The sequence below is a fragment of the Myotis nattereri genome (assembly GCF_964212035.1).
Source record: "Myotis nattereri genome assembly, chromosome: 4".
Lineage (NCBI taxonomy): Eukaryota > Metazoa > Chordata > Mammalia > Chiroptera > Vespertilionidae > Myotis > Myotis nattereri.
The window spans coordinates 80343163-80361535 of NC_138079.1; the positions used below are offsets into that span (position 1 = coordinate 80343163).

Here is an 18373-nt window from a genome sequence, read left to right on the forward strand (position 1 = left end):
TGGCCCCACCCCTGCCTTGTACCTCGCACCAGGTGGGTCCTTGTGTGGGAGAGGGGGTGGGACAGTCTCCTTGGGCTCAAAGGAAAGGAAGGCTCCCAACTGGGGTGTAGGGGGATCGGGATGTAGGATCCCAAGGGTCAGTGGCTTGGCTTTGGGGACACCAAAGCAGGCAGGACACTGGGTTCTAGAAAGGTATCCTTACTCCGTCTTATCCTCTGAGATCACCGACCCCGCAGCCACCTTCCTTTTAGGAAGCAAGACCTAACGTGGTTGGCGACAGGGCTCCCTTGGGGATAGGGCTGGGGGAGGAAGGAGTGCCCATGGCCAGACCACCCTGAACCTTTGCTGGAGGAAGCAGCTCACAGTTGACGGGGTGTGGTAGGCAGGCTCAGGAATCCTGGAACTGGGCTGGCCATGCTTTAATCTGGGTGCCACGGGCCTTCCTGCTCTATACCTGCACAGACCGCCACCAGTCTTTAACCCTTTGCCTCCGTTCTTCATCTGTGCCCTGCTCTCTTGATCTATTCCTCCCCCAGCCAGCTCAGGTCACCTTCTCAGCCAAGCGTCCGGTTGTCAGGGGAAGGGGTGGCCTGAGCCAGCATTCTCCAGATAGACCTCCTCCTCCTGGATCCAGGCCCCTTGTCCTTGGCAGGACTGAGTCCCTCCCTCCCTTGGAGGTAGAATATGGGCAATATCTCATCAGATGAGGAGACAGAGAATTCCAGATTATTGAGATGGGATCACTGCCTGAGGCTCCCTGGGCTGGGAGAGGCAGAAGCTATGATTTAGGATCCTGCACTGACCCCAACACCACAACAGGGGGTGCAGCTGAGATGCAGAAATAACAGCTGCGCCATTTAAACAAAGCCGCCCTAGTCCAGGCCTGCCCCTGCAGGTGTCCCTGAGGGCGGGCAGACTGGGAAGAAAGAAACAGAAGATGGCAGAGAAAAGCAACGGGGATTGACCCCATCTTCATCCTTCTGGTTGGGAGGGAGAAGTGGGGGAAGACACCCAAGCACTTTCCCCCTCCCCTTCCCAAGAGGCTGGGAGAACCTGCCTGGGCAGCATCTTGAAAGGGGGAATTGTCCTCCTGATCCAGCCCAGCATCTGTGTTATGTGTACACACGTGGGGGCCTGCATCCTCCACCCCAGCTCTCCGCACCTCCCCCACGGCCAATGCAGACACTTTCCCCCTCTGTCTTTAAACCCACCCGTTGTCAACATCTGGTCTACATCTGCCTCCATCTGACTGGACCCCCATCCCAGTGGATTCTCCCCCCACTTCAGGGGGCTATAGAGCAGAACTATGAGCTCAAGGCCTCCTCTTTGCCTCAAACAAGCACCCTTCCAGGGCTAGGGAACCAGGGCAAGGGAGGGGGGCCAGCCCCACCCCGGAGGTGCCCCAGGCTCTTGGCAGAGCCATCCAGAGCCGTTAGAAGCAGCTGCCAATGACTCATCTCCCACTGCCCCCACCCCACCACCTCAAACACACCCTGGGGCTGGGAACTTCCCATTTTCTTTTATTTATACAAAAAAAAAACGGTTTTAAATATAATTTAAGAACCCCTCCAAGCACCAGTGTCTGTCTCTGGTTTCTACTTCCACCTTGCCCCCCACACCCCCTCATGGACACAATTTGGGGATACTTGGCGGGGCAGGGAACTGTCTAGGGGTTGTGGCATGACCAAGGCACTGTTCTGAAAATAGACACAATGATGGGTTCCTGTTTCAACTTGGGCAAAGGAGGTGATAACGAAACAGGTCCCTTCCGACACAAAAAGTTATGACGAGGACAGTAAAAAAAAAAAAAAAAAAAAAAAAACAGAAAAAGAGAGAAGAAAAAAATAAGACCAAAAACAAAAATTAAAACTCAAAAACCTTCAATATGAAGGCAGCAGATGGGGGAGGGGCATTTACAAGGGCAAACTGAGTTCGGTGGAGACAGCAGCAAGGTTGGGACATCCAAGTCCAATGATTTTGTCACTGGGCCACGACACCCTCCCCGCCTCCCACTATGGTGCTCCACTCCCGAGCTTAAAGGCTTGTCACCCTCTTCTCTTTGGTCTACAGGGTCTGCGGCCCTTCAAGGGGAGGAGGGGCACCGGGCCCTAACTGGGGATCAGAGGGAAGCTGCAGGGATTGCACACAGCCACCCCAGGGAGTTGGCAGATTATGGGCACTTCCTTTCCCTCTGGGCACACCCACCCGCGGGGAACGTTATTTCTACCCTCCCGTATGGCGTATGGCGGAATCCCCGAATCCTGTCTCTCCAAATTGCCAGCTCCCCACCCCCATAGGTTCAAAGTGCAATCCAATGGGGCGTAGGGATGGGGGCCTCTTGGGTCCCCACCTGACTCTGCCCCCAAAAGAAGGGGAGCGGTGTCCCCAGCATGGGAATTCCTGCTGCTCCAGAGCTGTGGGGCCAGGTAAAGAGGTGCAGGTCAGTACTGGGGGGCTGGTGCTCCCGAGCCCCCTGGGGCTCCAGGTTTGGCCTGGGACTTCATGTGCTGGACACTGGCCAGGATTTTCTTCTGATGTCCCGCCAGAGTGACTCCTATTCGGAGCAGGTCCCTGAGGAAGAAGAGAGTTAGGTGAGGCCATAAGGCTGCTGGGACCACTCTCCTAGCTTAGCTCCAGAAACCTGGTCACCGCCTCCGGATTGCCAGCCAATCAGGAAGGCCAGAGGGAGACTGGGTGGCGGTGGGGGAGGTGGAGGTGGGGGGAGGGGAAGGGTCACACGTGAATAATTGCCGGGCAGGGCAGTGTCTTTCGGAGGATTTAGGCGCTAGGCTGCAGACCTGCACAGCCCTAGGGGACGGGACTTAAGCATCCAGCAGGCCCCGGCCAAGGGGGCGGGGTCTAAAGGCGAAGGTTGGGGGGCGGGGTCTGCCTGGATGGAAGCTCCAGCAAGGATTAAGGCAGAGAATCAGAGAAGGAAAGAAAGGCCCACAAAATGGGGGCAGGGGATGCACAGATTGCTTTAGAGGAGAAAGGAGCCGTCAGAAGGAAAAGGCCGGAGAGGAAGGGCTGGGTGGAGGGGAAGGAGAGGGAAGGGGGAAAACAAACCGCCCCCCCTCCTCCATCCTGCGGCCTGGAGACTGAGATAAGGGGGCGGGAAAGGAGAGCTAGAACCCGTGTCAAGGAGAGGGAACAATCTGTGAGGAGGGCGCCCAGCCCCGGTGGGGCAGACTGGCCTGTGAGAGGGCCTCCAGGACCCCTGGTTCCCGATTTCTATTTCTTCTATTTCTGTTACTCAGATTTGGGGCCAGAAGAGTCCTTGGGAGAGAGATGGGAGGGCAGAAAGGAGATGTACCAGAGAGAGCCAACTAAGGGGGGAAAGAAGTATTTGGGAAGCGTTGAAATAATAAAACCATTTAACATTAAAGCTGGAAAGGTTCTCCAAAACCTAGTCCAATCTTCTCCTTTTATGGGTGGGAAAACATCCGAAGTTGACGCGTTGTTAATGTGAGAGAAGGTCTGGAATGTAGATAGATGCACAAAGATAGATACAGATTGCCAGGCAGGGAGCGACATGACCGAGGGCTGAAATGGTGCAAGAGGGTGAGGCGGGCACAGCTGGCCGGGAAGATTCCCTGGGCTTTCAGCCCCAGCAGCTGTTGTTGCGTTGGAGAGCTCTAGAACAGCTGGCACCAGGAGCTGACCCCAAAGGCCCCTGATGAACCAGTGGGCTGGATTCTGGTCCCCAGCTGCCCCTCTGGCTTGGCTCTACCCCCCCACCTCCAGCTCCTGCCATGACTTACTCAGCGGAAATCTGGCTGACCAGCTCGAAGGAGCCAAACCCAGCGGCTGCAAAACTTTCTTCGTATCTTCCCATTTTGATGGCTCGAAGCCACTCACCCACAGAGCCAAAAGCTGAGTAGTGCGGCTGCCGCTGATCCAGCAGTGGGTGTGAGGCCCTGGAAGGCAAGGATGGGGAGGATGCACTGAGTACCTGGGCTGTGTCAGGATGTTGACGACACTGAGCCCAGCCTTGGAGAGGCGGACAGGGACAATCCCACATACCGACAAAGGAACACACTTTTTTGGAGGTTTGGGGGGGGGCGGGGGGGAGTGGTGGCAGAGTGCAGCAAGGAGGGCCCATTCTTAGGAGTCCTCACCCGCCATTCTCCCTGGCCACGATTTTGAGGCTGGCAGGGTTCCGAATCATCTTGTCCAGGGCACTGACCACCTGGGGGAAGCGGAGCCGTGCATTCCGGTCCTTCTGCCAACAGTCCAGCATGAGCTGGTGCAGGGAGGTGGGGCAGTCTGGGGGAGGGGGTAGCCGGTAGTCCTGTTCAATGGCATTGATCACCTAGAATGACAGAAGAACTGGGTGAGAATGTCCAGGGAGAACGAGGATGCCAAGGACCCCAAGGAAATGGTGACTTAGCAGATGCTTGGAGAGGTGCAACAGCCCTCCAGATGGCAAATCTAGGGGTCCTCCTGGCTGGGGCTGAGGCTGGCCCTGACTCAAAGCCCTAGCCACTCTTGGGCTGTGATCCAGATGTGCAGCTTCCCAACCGTGCCCTCCATCCTGTGTCCTGTGACCAAACATGCTCTAGGGCACAAAGATCAACTCTTCTTTGTGCTCCTCTCATTATCTCAAGGACCCAGCAGTGGTGAGCTCTCTGGGAACCCCCCCCCCCCATATCCCTGGTGAGAACATTCAAGAAAACATAGCAGGATCATGGGACACTCACGTCCTGATTGCTCATATCCCAGTATGGCCGCTCCCCAAAAGACATGACCTCCCACATCACAATCCCATAACTCCAGGCATCACTGGCAGATGTGAACTTCCGGAAGGCAATGGCCTCAGGGGCTGTCCATCGGATGGGAATCTTTCCTCCCTAAAGATGAGGAAAGCAAAGATGAGCTGAGGGACCCAACTGCTCTGATCCCAGTCTTTGCTTTTCCCCTAGCTCAGATCTCCTTTCTTCCTGGGACCCAAACAACCAGCTCCCAAACGCAATTCTTTTCCTCCACAACCAGAAGTCAGATTCCCTAAGTGGATCCCCCCACTTCTGTGGTCTGCTCTTTCATCTTGTCCCTAGATCAGAGCTGTCAACCCCCTAGTCTCCCACCTTTTCCTGCCCACCTGACCCTAAGAACTTAGTTCCTATGTCAGTCCCTCAGCCTCACCAGAGAGCTCGTGTAGGTGGGGTCAGAAGAGTTCTCCTCCAGGAATCGGGAAAGGCCAAAGTCTGAAACCTTGCAGACAAGGTTGCTGTTGACCAGGATGTTCCGGGCAGCCAGGTCACGGTGAACGTAGCTCATCTCAGCCAGGTACCGCATGCCTGAGGCAATGCCCCGTAACATGCCCACCAGTTGGATGACAGTGAATTGTCCATCGTTCAACTGGAGACCAAGCAAGAGAGAGGGGCATGATTAGGATAGCTCACTCTGCATTCCTCCTGCCTTCCACATTCTAAACCATAATTGGCACTTCAGATCCATCTCGTGTTCACCTGTAGAACAGGCCTGCAGACTTCCCAGGTAAGCCCTCCTCCTTTCTCTTATCCCAAGTTCTCTGAGCTCTTACTACACTATGACACAATGCTTATAACTGTTCCTGTTTCAAATGTATACATTCACTCTCCTAATTAGACTGTAAGGAGAGATTTAAAATTTTTCTTCCTTTTAATCTAGTACAGTGCTTTATACCCAGGGCATACTCAACAAATGCTTTTTATTTAAGAGCAACAGAGTTCTGACAAGAGTGTGCTGTGAGCTACCACACACTCTTGTGAGCCAAAATCTAGCTCAGCCTTCTTGGACTGTGTGTAGTATCAAGAGAACAGTGAGGAATCGAGGTACCATCAGCGACCACAGCATCAAAACCAAGGTCTAAACACTGTCCTTGACCTTTAGTTTGCGCTCACCAGGTAAACCAAGCAATCAAAAATGGTTAACTAATCCCATCTTCTGGGTTCAGCTAGCATGCAGGGGACCCTTGGCAGCTCTGCAGGGCCAGGGACACAAGAGTCCAAAACAGAATTCTGAATCAAGCCTCCAAGCCTGAATACACCCCAGGCCTCTGACCTGTTCGTGGAAATACCACTTGCCAGATGCTCAGAGAATAGACCTCGGCACCTCCATGATTTCTTCCTCTTTTCCCCCCTCACCCGCCACTTCTAATCCATCAACAAGTTCTGCTGGCCCTCCTTCCAAAACATACCCCAAATCCAACCTCTTCTCTGCACCCCCAGCCAACCCTCACGGCCTGAATGGCTACAAGTTTCCTCACTGGTTCTTGGCTTCCTTCCACTCTAGCTCTCCCCAGCACCCACCAAAGGGATCTCCTACTGAAACCCCTCTAAAGACTTGCTCTTGAACTTCTAATCAAATCCAAATTCCTGACCGAGGCCAAGAGGCCCATGTGGCAGGGCCACCACCTACATTAAGACCCACCAGGGTTGCTCTGCTCCCCAGGTTCGGCCTCACCTGCCTTTCTGCTTCTCGTTGACTACTCTGGTCTCTCCTCTCTGCCCCCAACACCATTCTTCCCCCGTCTTCTCAAGGCTGGCTCTTTCCCATTGACCCAAATGTCATCTCTTCTAGAAGAGACCCTCTTCCCCTCCCTGCAACGGATCTCTGTCGGGTACCAAGGGAATAGACACCTGTGTCCACAAGGGAGGGTCAGGCCATCATCACACTACTCCAGGTCAACCTCCTCATCACTCATGGGGGAGCCAGGTGGCCCGTGTCTCCTGATGGGGTGCCATGTGAAATTCACAGCACCCCCAACGTAGGCTGGCCACCAATGTTTAATTTTGAATGTATCAAAACATTAGACATAGCTTCTCTTACAGGAAATATAGATAAACAAGCTAAATGACCCCACCGGGAAGAATCTGATAAATCCACAGGGTGAGCCATTCAAGGGGACAAGTAGCCCAGTTCTTCAGCATGTCACGCTCAAAAATGAGAACCATCAGGTGTAACGCTTGCTCCTGAACTGCATGGTGGTTTGAATAAGCCAGTAGTAAGGGACATTTTGGAAACAACTGGGGAAATGTGGATATCGATTGAGTATTAGAAGATTCCAGGAAATTGTAATTTGATTAAATGTAATGTTATTTTTTTAAATCCTCATCAAGGGTAGTTTTATTGATTTTAGAGAGAGAGGGAGAGGGTCAGCTGCCCAGAGAGGCCAGTTCCCCACAAGGCCTAAGGAAGGGCCAGTCCCAGGACCCCAACCTTTTCTAAAGGGGGGATGATGGGCGAAGGGGGAGTGATGTGGAATCCACCATCTGCCCTGGGTTCTGAGCTCCTTGGCTGCTTTGGGGGAGCACAGGGGGACGCGGGAGGCTGGAGGCAGGGGGCTCACCCGCAGGAAGGAGTCCAGGGCACCGTTCTCCATAAACTCAGTAAGAATCATGACTGGCATGCTGTTGGTAACCACGCCCTCCAGGCGGATGATGTTGGGGTGCTCGAACTGGCCCATGATGGAGGCCTCGCTCAGGAACTCGCGCCGCTGCCGCTCGGTGTAACCGCCCTTCAGGGTCTTGATGGCCACGCAGCTCTCCTTCTTCCCCGGCGCCTTAAGGCGCCCCCGGCACACCTCCCCAAACTCACCTTCAGGAAGGATGCCAAGCGTCAGCTCTCCCCCTCCTCTGGCCCTGCCTTCCCTCCCCACCCCGTTTCCCTCCTGGGCGTCCAGTCATCTTTCCTCTCACCTGCACCAATCACCTCCTCGATCTTGACATAGGAGACATCGATCTCTTTTGCGAATTCCCTCACAGCTTCATTAGGGTCTTCGTAAGTGAAGGGATCGATGTAGACCTTCGTACCTGAGGAATCATGTGGGGCCCATTAGCCAGGTAACTTCTTGCACCCAGATGCCCTAATTCTTGGCGCACAGCCTCGCCCCGGCCCTGTCTCCTTCAGGACAGGCCTACTTACCGTGGCCAATGAGATACTGCCCGTGTTTATCTGAGTATTCCGCTTCTCTCCCACCGCTCTGCTTCCTAGAGCCAATGGGAAAGAAAGGTAAACGGAGTCACATATGTGCTCCCAGAGAGACAGGAAGGGAGGAGAGGATGGGGATCAGAAAAGATTTCAAGTGGAAATGGGCCCTTGGGGCAGCCCAGGAGGCTCGCCCCGGAGCAAGAGGGCAGGGTTCACAGGGCCTCCAGGCGCCGAGCTCTCACCTGAGGCAGAGAACTGCGATGACAATAACCACCAGGACCAGCACCACACCCACGACCGCAGTGCCTGCAATCAGGGCCAGCTGCTCCCGCCAGCTCTCCTTTTCTGGGGGGGAAACCATGATCAGGAAAACCTGATGGCCACCGAGGGCCCCACCGACGGAATGAGCTGTGGCTCCCCGGGGAGCAGCGTGGCAGGTGGGGGAGGACGGAGGAGAAGCAGGTGGGGGGGGCATAGTGGGATTTTCAAACTGCTTCTCCTGGGCTGTGGGCCCCTACAGAGCCCCTCAGGGCAAGGGAGGGAGTTCCGGCCTTTTCACTGCCAGGGTGGGTTTGATCTGGCTCTGTTCTAAATACTGGTGACCACAAACCGTCCCATTTGAAGGAAAGGTTCCAAAGGCAAAAGAAAAATGAAAGGGTTTATACCCCCAAAGTGGAAATAACCCAAATGTCCATCAATGGATGAATGCATAGATAAAATGTGCCACAGCCACACAGTCAAATACATGCTACAATATGGATGAATCTTGAGAACATTATGTTAAGTGAAGGAAACCAGTCACAAAAGACCAAATATTGTATGATTCCATTTGTATGAAATGCCCAGAACAGGCAAATCCATAGAGACAGAAAGTAGATTAGTATTTGCCAAGGGCTGGGGGGTGATGAAAGGGGTATAGGTTCTCTTTTTGGGGTGCTGAAATGTTCTAAAATTGTGATGGTTGCACAACTCTGTGGGTATACTAAAAGTCGATGAATTATACACTTTAAATGGGTGAAGTGTCTGGTTTATGAATCATATCTCAATAAAACTGTTTAGCCCTGGCTGGTTTGGCTCAGTGGATAGAGTGTCGGCCTGCAGACTGAAGGGTCCTGGGTTCGATTCCTGGTCAGGACACATGCCCAGATTGCGGGCTCGATCCCCAGTGTGGGGCGTGCAGGAGGCAGCCGATCCATGACTCTCTCTCATCATTGATGTTTCTATCTCTCTCTCCCTCTCCCTTCCTCTCTGAATAAAAAAAAAAAAAGTAAAACACTGGGCCAGCATATTATAACTAACAGGTTTCACCTTATTTATTCCCTGGAGCCCTGTGAGAGAGGACTCATATTTCTTTTTTTTGGGGGGGGGGGATGAGAGAGCTGAAACTCAGGGATCAAGTTTTTGCTAAAGGTCACACAAAGTTGAGGGAAGGTTGCTGAGCAGCCCTTCACACTCAGTTGTTGGTTTGGGTTTCTGCACCCTCTGCTCTCTTCCCCAGGCCAAAATACCTCTCAGCTGAGAGAAAAAGGAGCATGGGAGTGTGACTTTAGGGGTCCTTCAGGAGCAGCACCCCCTCCCATGCCTAGTCCCAGGCTCACCATCCAGCTGGGTCTGGCTATGGTGCTCCTGGCCGAAGGGTCCATAGCCAGCCTCAGAGCGTGCCCGCACCTGGATCAGGTAGCTGGCTCCCCGCTTCAGCCCCTGCAGCTCTGCCCTGTTTTCCGATGTCTTCAGGAACCGAACGCTGCTGGGGCCCTCTGCACCCTGTCCGGGAGGAGGAGGGGTTGGCCATAAGTAGAGGCCCCCAGTTTCCGCTGTTCTTCCAACCTCCCCCTGCCCTGCACCCCCATAATGAGCATCTTGGTCTTGTAACGTAGCAGGCCAGGCTTTGGTGCTGACTTATGTGCACTGTGCTGAGCGTCTGCATTCCCTGTCTCATTTAGTAGTTGCGTGAGAAGGCGACTGTTTTACAGATGGGGATGCTGAGCTCAGAAAGGCCCAGGGGCTGGCCCAAGGTCTCAAAGAGCTGGAATTCAAGTGTCTGCCATTCAGCGCTCCACTCCTAGCGCACGTCACACTGCCCACCCCCAACCCCCGGGGTGGTGCCTGGTCTCACCTTCTCATGGTACTTGACCTCATAGTCCAGCACTGCTCCACTGGGTGCCCGGGGAACAGCCCAGGCCAGGCTCAAGCTGCTAGGTGAGGACCGAGTCACCCGGATGTCGGATACTGGGGGTGGCACTGGGAGAGACAAGACATGTTGGGGCTCTTCCACGTAGCATGTTTGTCCCTTGCCTTTCCCAACGCTTCTGCTGGCTACACCTGTCTTGACCCTGCAGACGTTCCAAGAATCCCTTCTGACTTCCATCCTCAACTCTCCAGCCCGCCTTGCATCTTTTTCATTCTCTTTCTGTCTCTTGCGCCCAAAGCCCTGATGCTCCATACTTCCTGGGGATCCCACTCCATAGCCTCTGCCTTTTCCCCCTTTAGACCTCGCTGGCTTCTTCTACCACCAACATCTCTCCGATCTGACCACAGGCTGCCCCCAGCCGCCAGTCTCACCTTCACGGTCAGTGGTGACATTCACAGCCTCAAACGGGGCGGGCATGGCGGCTAAGGAAGATACCCCATTCAAGGCAGTGACCTCGAAGGTGTAGGTGAAGTCAGGACGCAGCCCTCGAATTGTGACCCAGGGCTCCACCAAGTCCCGGGGGCCAGGGTCGAAGGTCAGGTCTCCTCCACAGGGTGTGCAGGCCCCCCCAGGGCGGCACTCCCGGCAGCGGAGTGCATAGGTGAGGTCCTCCCGGCCACCTGACTCCAGGGGGGCACTCCACTCCAGGCGCAGGGAGGAGCCATTTAGGCGGGAAACCACACTTCTTGGAGCTGAGGGAGAGGCTGCAGGAAACCAGGAAATCAGACAGAGGCTGAGCAAATGGAAGGGGTGGGTAGTGGGGCAGACAGGTAGCCACACTGACTTAGCTGGCACCAGCAAGCTAGGGGTCAAGAGGAGGAAGGCCTGGGAAGGTGGAGGCTGGGATGGGGGTCCACCCCCGGGGTCACTGGTCACTTACTGGTACAGGGTGCACTCCGGGGGTCTGTGCGGGCCCGAAAGTACCCTATGCGGCACTGGCAGATGGGTGAGCCGATGGTGTTGGAATGGCTGTTGGCTGGGCATGGCTGGCAGGACCCCTCCCCAGACAGAGACTTGAAGGTGCCCTGAGCACAGGCTGAAAGGAAGCAAGCATTCAATAAACATGCATAAAAAACATGCAGTTGGCCCTGGCTAGTGTTGCTAAGTGGTTAGAACATCAATCCAGGGACCAAAGGGTCTCGGGTTCGATTCCCCATCAAGAGCACGTACCTATACATCCCCTGGCCCTGGTAGGGGCACATGTGGGAGGCAACCAGTAGATGTGTCTCTCTCACATCATGTGTTTTTCTCCTCACCCTCCTCCTGCCTCCCTCTCTTCCACGCTCTCTAAAAAAACCAATGGAAAAATATCCTCAGGTGAGGATTAGTGACAACAAAAAAACACGCAGCTGCTTTGAAGTTTGCATGACATGCGAAGGGGGAAACAGGGCAGGAGGAGCTCAGAAATCTCCCATCGAAGAGAAGGAACCTCCTCCAGACCAGGGTTTAACCCTAATACCCACAACCCCTCAACCCAAAGACCAAGGCTCAGAACAACAATTTGAAATGCACACCACAAAACACACTGGATGATAAAGCAAATCAAGCAAGTTGAAATACAATGATCATAAAATGAAGAAAAGTTTGTGACATAGCAATGTGTATGCTTCTTAGCAAGATACCATAGCCCATCTAACAGCCACTGTAATATGAAGTGGTGAGGAACACACACAGCATCCGACATGCTTGCATCATCTATCATACTAGCTTGTGAAAATAGCCAGGAACCATAACGAACAAGAGTAGAGACCATGACACCTTTGTCCTCTGAGCCCAACAAGGTCCTGCATCCCTGGACAGCCTCCAGGTCCAGAACGGAGTGGACACAGGAAGAATGTGGATGTGAGGAAGACTCAGAACTACGCTGGGAATGGGCAGGGAGGAAGAGAGGCCCCCCAGGAACTGGGTGCCTAGGAGAGCAAAGACTGTTCCAAGTGGACATCTAAAAAGTGGGTCCAAGACCAGGGTACAGGACCTTCCCCACATGGAGTGGCCACAATTTCTTGGGGACATGCCAGCCCTCACCTCGGCACCTGGTATTCCCCTCGGCGGCCTCGAACCCCGGAGCACAGCTGCAGCCCGTGACCGGCTGCTCAGCCCACTGGCCATCCTCCCGGCAGTAGAGGCTGGGACTGGGGCCGGAGGCAGGGACAGCGTCAGCCACACAACTCCCTGCCACGGGCACCACGAGCTCACGGGGCACTGTCTCCGGGAAGCGGGTGAGGTTGACGGTCAGCTGGGCACACTTCTTGTAGAAGAGGTGCAGGGACAGCAGGGCCATGCAGGCGCCCTGGTCCTGGAAAGCCAGGTAGAAGCCAGCTTTGGTGAGTGGGCCCAGACGCAGCGTCTTGACGTTCACTTTACCAGTTGCCTCAGCCCCAGGACGCTTCCGGGTCAGATGCTCAGCAGCCACTGTGTCCACCTGCCAGGTCGGAGAAGAGACTCAACCGCTGCGGTCCTCCACGCCCCAAGGACCCAGCGGACTGTCTTCTTCCCAGCTCCTCCTTCCGCGGATACTTGCTGAGCTCCTGTGATGTGTCCAGACTCTGTCCCGCACTCCCCCTTTCTGTTCACTCACTCATCCTACAAAACCTTGTCAACACGCAAAATGTATCTGTTCTATGCCAGGTCCTGAACTCGCTGCGGAGGAAACAGAAATGAAGGCAACGCGGATAGGTTACAAAGTATGCGGAGTGCTACCACAGGTGGGACCCCACAGCCGGGCACCTCAGCAAAGGTACCCAAAGGAGCTGGAACTCAGAAGACATAGTAGGTGGGAAGAAGAGGCAGAGAGAAGCCATTCCAGGGAGAGGGGTAGGAAAATAAAGGGGGGAGTGCAGGGTGGCCTCAGTACAGTAGAGTGACTGGGAGAACCGCCCCTGGCGTCCAGGCCGGCAGCCCAACTGCATGCTGCTGCTCCACCGAGCAGACCACCATCTTCCCTTCCAGACCTGAGGCTCCTGCTCCCAGTACCCCAACCAAGGGCCTTGGAAGTTCACCTCCACTGCCCCGAGACCACAGGCCTGCCCGCCCTGGCCCGCGGCTGTGCTCTGAGTGGGTACCTTGATGTAAGGGTTCTCCATCCAGGCTGGCGTGAGGGCTGTGGCCGTGTTGGCGTCGCTCTCGAAGTAGAAGACTGTAAAGGTCTCCTTGCAGGAGCGCCCCGCTCGGGGCAGGGACAGGCACTCGAGCATGGTGAAGCGCAGGGTGGCGTACACGTGGACAGCACCTCGCCGGGGGACCCAGCCTGTGCGCAGCCAGTAGGCCAGGCCTGGGGCTCGCTGCACATGACACACCTCGTAGGTCCTGACGCTGTGTTGCTCCTCATCCAGGCCGCTCAGCTCCTCCCACTGTGGGCAGAAGGGGTCAGCATGGGGGCTGCTGAATGGCTTAAAGGTCAGTGGGAGGGTGTTCGTCACGAAGCAGGAGTGGCTAGGGAAGGGGGCCTCTGAGAGCAGAGCTCAGAGGACGCTGGTTCCTGCCGGGACCTGGGGGGCAGTGGCATGGGAAGCAGGTCAGCCCTGGTGCTACTCGTCCTTCAGTTTCCCTTCGGAACCCCAGCTCCTGGGCCCAGCTCTTACCTGCCCCTCCACCTGAGGAAACGTCACCCACTTCAGATCGGCAGTTTCCAATTTTGTGTTCAGTAGAGTCTCTAAGACAGACAGACAGAGCCAGTCAGGGCTTAGGGGAGACACTGGGAAGACCAGATGCCTGGGAACGGAGAGAGTGGGGGTCCTCCTAGCTCCAAGCTGGAGGGGTCAGTCAGGCTGAGACAAGAGATGAGGGGAGTGAGCCTTGCCCTCCCGTTTCTTGCCTCTTTTTCTGAATGTTTACCCCAACCCTAACAGCTGGTAGGCTGGCTGCCCTCTTAGGACTCCCAGATCTAGGCCTCCCTGGATGACAGTCACCTGGAGGACAGGGGAAGGTGCAAACACTGGAAGGGGGAGAAGGGCAAACAGCTCAGAAAGGATTAAACTAGAGCCCGGACCTGGCCTTGACCTTGTGGTGGGCAAAGGGCTGCTGGCAAGGGGACACCCTTCCAGGGCCAGGGCCTCCAGGGTCAATTCCCCAATCCCCAAGTTGCTGCCTCCCTGCCCCCAACTCTATTCCTCTTCCATGTCCCCACCCCTTTTGAGACCCAACACTCCAGTCCTTCAGATCCAGGAAGGTGGTGCTCAGCTCCTGAGGCCCAGCCAGAACCCCGACTCCTTCCCCTCCCTTCAGCTCACTGGTGTCAGAGGAGGAAGTGCTGGAGGCTGGGATGCTTGGGTTCCCGCCCTGGCCCCAGCCTGCAGAGGCCTCACATCTGGATTTGGTTATGGGGAGGAAAAGGGGAGGAGACTTTAGGGGTGTGTGTATGCGGGGTGGTGAGGGTGGTGAACGCACCTGGCTCAGCTCAGCCTGGGGGAGGGACACCAGAGAGGGGTGGGCCCCTGGCGGAAGCAGTGGATTAGGGGAAACTGCACAGGCCCTGGCAGCTGAGGGTGGAGGGAAGGTGGGGGAATCCCCCTGGAGGCCAAGGCAATGTGAATGGCCCCTAGGGGGGCAGCCAGCAGCACACCTGGGACCAGGTCCCCACTTCCCAGCATGGGGGCTGCTGGAGAGAAGGGAGGGCAAGTGGGTGAGGCAACCTCTTCCCAGGGACCAAGTGATATCCACCTAGGCAAGGGATTAGGTGGGACTGGCCAGCCCCAGGTAAGGCCCAGGCCCCCATGAGTGGCGGGAGACAGACCAGCATGCTGGGGACAGGATGCCAGGGTTCTGGGAAAGGGGTGGATAGAGGCTGCCGTCTCCACCCTCCATTGTTCCAGCCTGGATAGTGTTTTCCTGTCTCCGATTTACACACTGTCTGTTTCAGGGCTGTCCCTGCGCTCGAGTGGCTCACTTTCTCTGGTCTTGCCTCCTCCTGGAGCTCTCTTTGATCTGTTAGTTCTTTTGCCTCTCACCTCTCTCCAGCTCTCTGTCCACCTCCATTTCTCTAGCCGTCTCTCTCCTCTTTCCTGTCTCCCACTTTTCACCCAGCCTTGGATAAATTAGTTAACTCCTCTAAGCCTCAGGCTCTTCATCTGTAAAATGGGAGAACAATCCCTCCCACCCACAAGGCTGTGGGAACCATGAAAATATAAAGCCCTCAGCATGGGCCTGGGGCCTAGAAAGCACTTCGTAACAGCAATTAGAAGTGACTCCCTTTTCCTCTTTGCATCTTTCACTTCCTCTCACTCCACTTCATCCGGGTGGGTTTTCTCTCCGCTCTGCTTTCCTCTCTCCCGGTCTTTCCCCTTCTTTCTCTGAGCCCGGCCAGTCTTCCCGCTCCCCATCCCCAGCCTTTGATCCCCAGCCCAGAGCAGCACTGCCCAGCCTTAGGGAGAGGGGTTTCCAACTGCCTTTGATTCCTCCTCCTCAGCAGCCTCCCTAAAACCCCCTCCCCAAAGACCCCTTTGATTCCAGGCAGTGAAGAGGAGGGGCGCGGGGGGAGGAGCAGCTCATTGAAAGGAGATTAGGAGGGTTTATAGGGCTCTTGGTTCCCCCTCTAGGAGGTGAAGGAAGGGGAGAGGCTCAAGGATGAGGGAAATTTGGGGGAGAATATAGAAAAATTAGAAATTTAGAGAGATGAGGAGGTAGGTGGTCATTAGGCTGAGTCAGGGCTACAGAGGGGCTGCACAGGCCAGTTTCTGCTGGCCTGCAGGGTTGGAGGACAGCCAGCTTGTCTAGGACTTGGGCAGGACTGGGGTCTAGAGAGCATTTAAAGGACTGGGGTGCAAGCCTGGGGCGCCGGGAAGGGGGCCTCTCTGTGGCAGGGGTAGTGGCGTTGGGAGATTTGTTCAGAGTGTGAGTGCAGAAGGTGGCCATCCCGACAGAGGCGTGTGAAACTGCAGGATCAAGGTGTAAATGCCAAGGAATGAGGGGTGGGGGCAGTTTATGGCCTAGCACAGAATTCTGCCTTGTCTGCAGTTGTTTCTCCAGAAACCGTTCCTTCTTTTTGCCGAGGTGAGAAGAGGGTCAGAAACTTTGAAGAGAGTTTTGAAGGTTGGAGTAGGGAGGAAAGGAAAGGCCACCGAAGGCGTCTGAAGTCCGGAGTGAGAGTTTGGGGAGCCTGGGCAGGGGGACGTCCCAGGACCGAGCCCGACTCCATCTCTTTTCCAAACAAAAGAAAACTCCACTCCCCGCTGGGCCGCCTCTTCCCCGCCCCCCGCCCGGTCTAGCACTATTGGTCCGAAGTGTTCGGGGTTGAGGTGCTGGGTAAGGGTAGGGAGAGGTCGGCCCCTCCACTCCGAGGCCCAACTTTGGGGGCCCCAGGAGTGGCGGGACGCCGCCAAGGAAACTCACCTTCCAAAGCGGCTGCGAGTGAAGCCCAGCAGAGCAAAGCCCGGAGCTCCATGGCGCCGCCTCACTCCGGTCGGATCCGATCTGAGTTTGGGGGGCGCTAGCCCCCCCAGTTCTGACCCCCCTCTGAGCGGGTAGACGCCGACTCCCCCGCGCGGGACTCTCGGTCGGAGCCTCAGCGCAGGCCCATGCGGGCGCGCCGGGCACCGGGCGGCGGCGCCCAGGTGTGGCCCCGCGTCCCCACCGCACGGGCTGGCGGGCGGCGTCCTCGCAGGGGACGCGCCGGGCGGGAGCCGAGAGAGACGTGGCTGGAGTCGGGGTCCCTCCGGGGCCTCGGGGTCCCGCCCCAGCTGGCTGGGGGTGGGCCTGTCTCGCGCTTTCCAGCCCCCTCCCTAGAGTGGCGCTGCGCGCGCTGCGGACCGACTGCGCTCCGCGCCGGCGGGGAGGGTGGAAGCCGGAGCGGGAGGGAGGCTGCGGAGCGGGGTCGGACCGCCGGGTTGGGCTGGCCGGGGCCGGGACTGGGCCAGGCGGCGCCTGGCGGAGGAGGGAGGGGCGCGCGGGAGCGGGGGGGCCGCCCCCAGCCCGGGCTCGGCCTGGGGGGCCGGGGCGCGCTGATTGGACCGCGCGCTGCTGAATAATTCATGAGGGAAGCGGAGCGGGGCGCCGAGCGCAGCAGCTCGGAAAGTTGGGAGAAAGTTGGGAGAAGGGGGAGGGGCGGAGGGCGCGGAGCCCGGGGCCGCCCAGAAGTGCACTGGGCTGTGTGCTCCCACCCGGATCTCGCGTGTCCGGATCGGGGCCCAGGGACCCCGGGGGCAGACCCAAACCCGGCCGACCAGGGAGCGGAGGAAACACCCAGCAGCGCGGACAGCCCCCCAGAGGTGCGCATTATTTTCTTGCGGACTTCGGATTCTTCTGGATTAGCCCACCACCCCCTAGTTGGCGCAGGGGACCGTTTTTCGGGGAAGCTTTTGAGGATGGAGGGTGGCCCTGGGGGTCCGGAGGCAGCGATCTCAGCTGAGATAACCCTGGAGTGAACGTCCACACAATCATTCAACGAACTAAATACAGTATCGGGGACTTACTATGCACTCAGCCTAGCGCTGGAAAGTGCGGGGAGGAAGTGAGGCAACTGGGTTGAGATGGGAGGAACACAGCAAAGTCTAGAAAGCAAGGGTAGATAAAAGGTAGGTGGGTCTGAGCGAGTGAGGGGTCCTGATGGATTCCCAACTCACCGTCCTCATTCTCACTGTCGAGTTTGGGAGGGCTCCGCGCCACCCGCAGCCCTGACCCTTGGGGCTGGGGCCGGGGCCGCTGCTGTCTTTCCTGAAGCTGTTTCCTGTCGGGATGGCTGGGAGGGCTCTTCCTCTCATTGCCACCACCCTCCCCCCATATCATCAGTTAGAGGGGAGGGTCTAGGAAAGCAGTGAACTTCCCACCAACCCCCTTCTACATCAGGGCACCTAGTGTGAGTCCAAGGGGTGGATGGAGGGTGCAGCAGGAGTCTTCCAGTGGGAGAACTAGAAGGAAAGGGCTTAAACTCAGAAAATATTTAAGGGGGACAAAGTCTGGAGGAGCTGAGGAGCCAAGAGAGAGGAGGAGTCACTGATGCCTGGGGGGCTGCCAAGCGCCTCTAACACCCCAGAGAGGACAGCCAGGCCTCTAGTGACCTCTTGTCCCAACTCACTTATCTTCCTGCCACAAGTGGTGCTCCCCACACCCCTGCCCTTCCTCATTGCCCAGCCTGGGTCCTGCTCCGGGGTGGGGGGGTCACAAAGGGCAGGAAACAGCCGGTTTGGCTGGAGTCATGCAGACCAGGCCCGGACTGGGAATACCACCCTCCTCCCTCTCTGATCTAAGTCAGCTTCTCCTCCAGGTTACACTCGCCCCTTCCCTCACCTTTCCCTGCTTTTACTCTCCATTCAGATTCTGCCCTCTAAAAGTTATGTC

The 18373-nt window shown here is 56.6% G+C and overlaps 1 protein-coding gene across 1 annotated transcript; it reads right to left on the reverse strand.

The window, feature by feature from the left end:
* Nucleotides 1–1501: 1501 nt before the first annotated feature.
* EPHB4 (EPH receptor B4) lies at nt 1502–16481 on the reverse strand (the record flags this gene model as incomplete). The annotated part of the gene is made up of 17 exons (XM_081090273.1): nt 1502–2571; nt 3762–3917; nt 4119–4312; nt 4701–4850; nt 5143–5358; nt 7331–7578; nt 7680–7793; nt 7906–7970; nt 8154–8256; nt 9510–9675; nt 10028–10152; nt 10474–10806; nt 10983–11138; nt 12128–12524; nt 13165–13452; nt 13684–13754; nt 16430–16481. 17 exons carry the CDS (start codon nt 16479–16481, stop codon nt 2442–2444), a joined length of 2964 nt encoding a protein of 987 aa, XP_080946399.1. The 3' UTR covers nt 1502–2441.
* Between the last annotated feature and the right edge of the window lie 1892 nt (nt 16482–18373).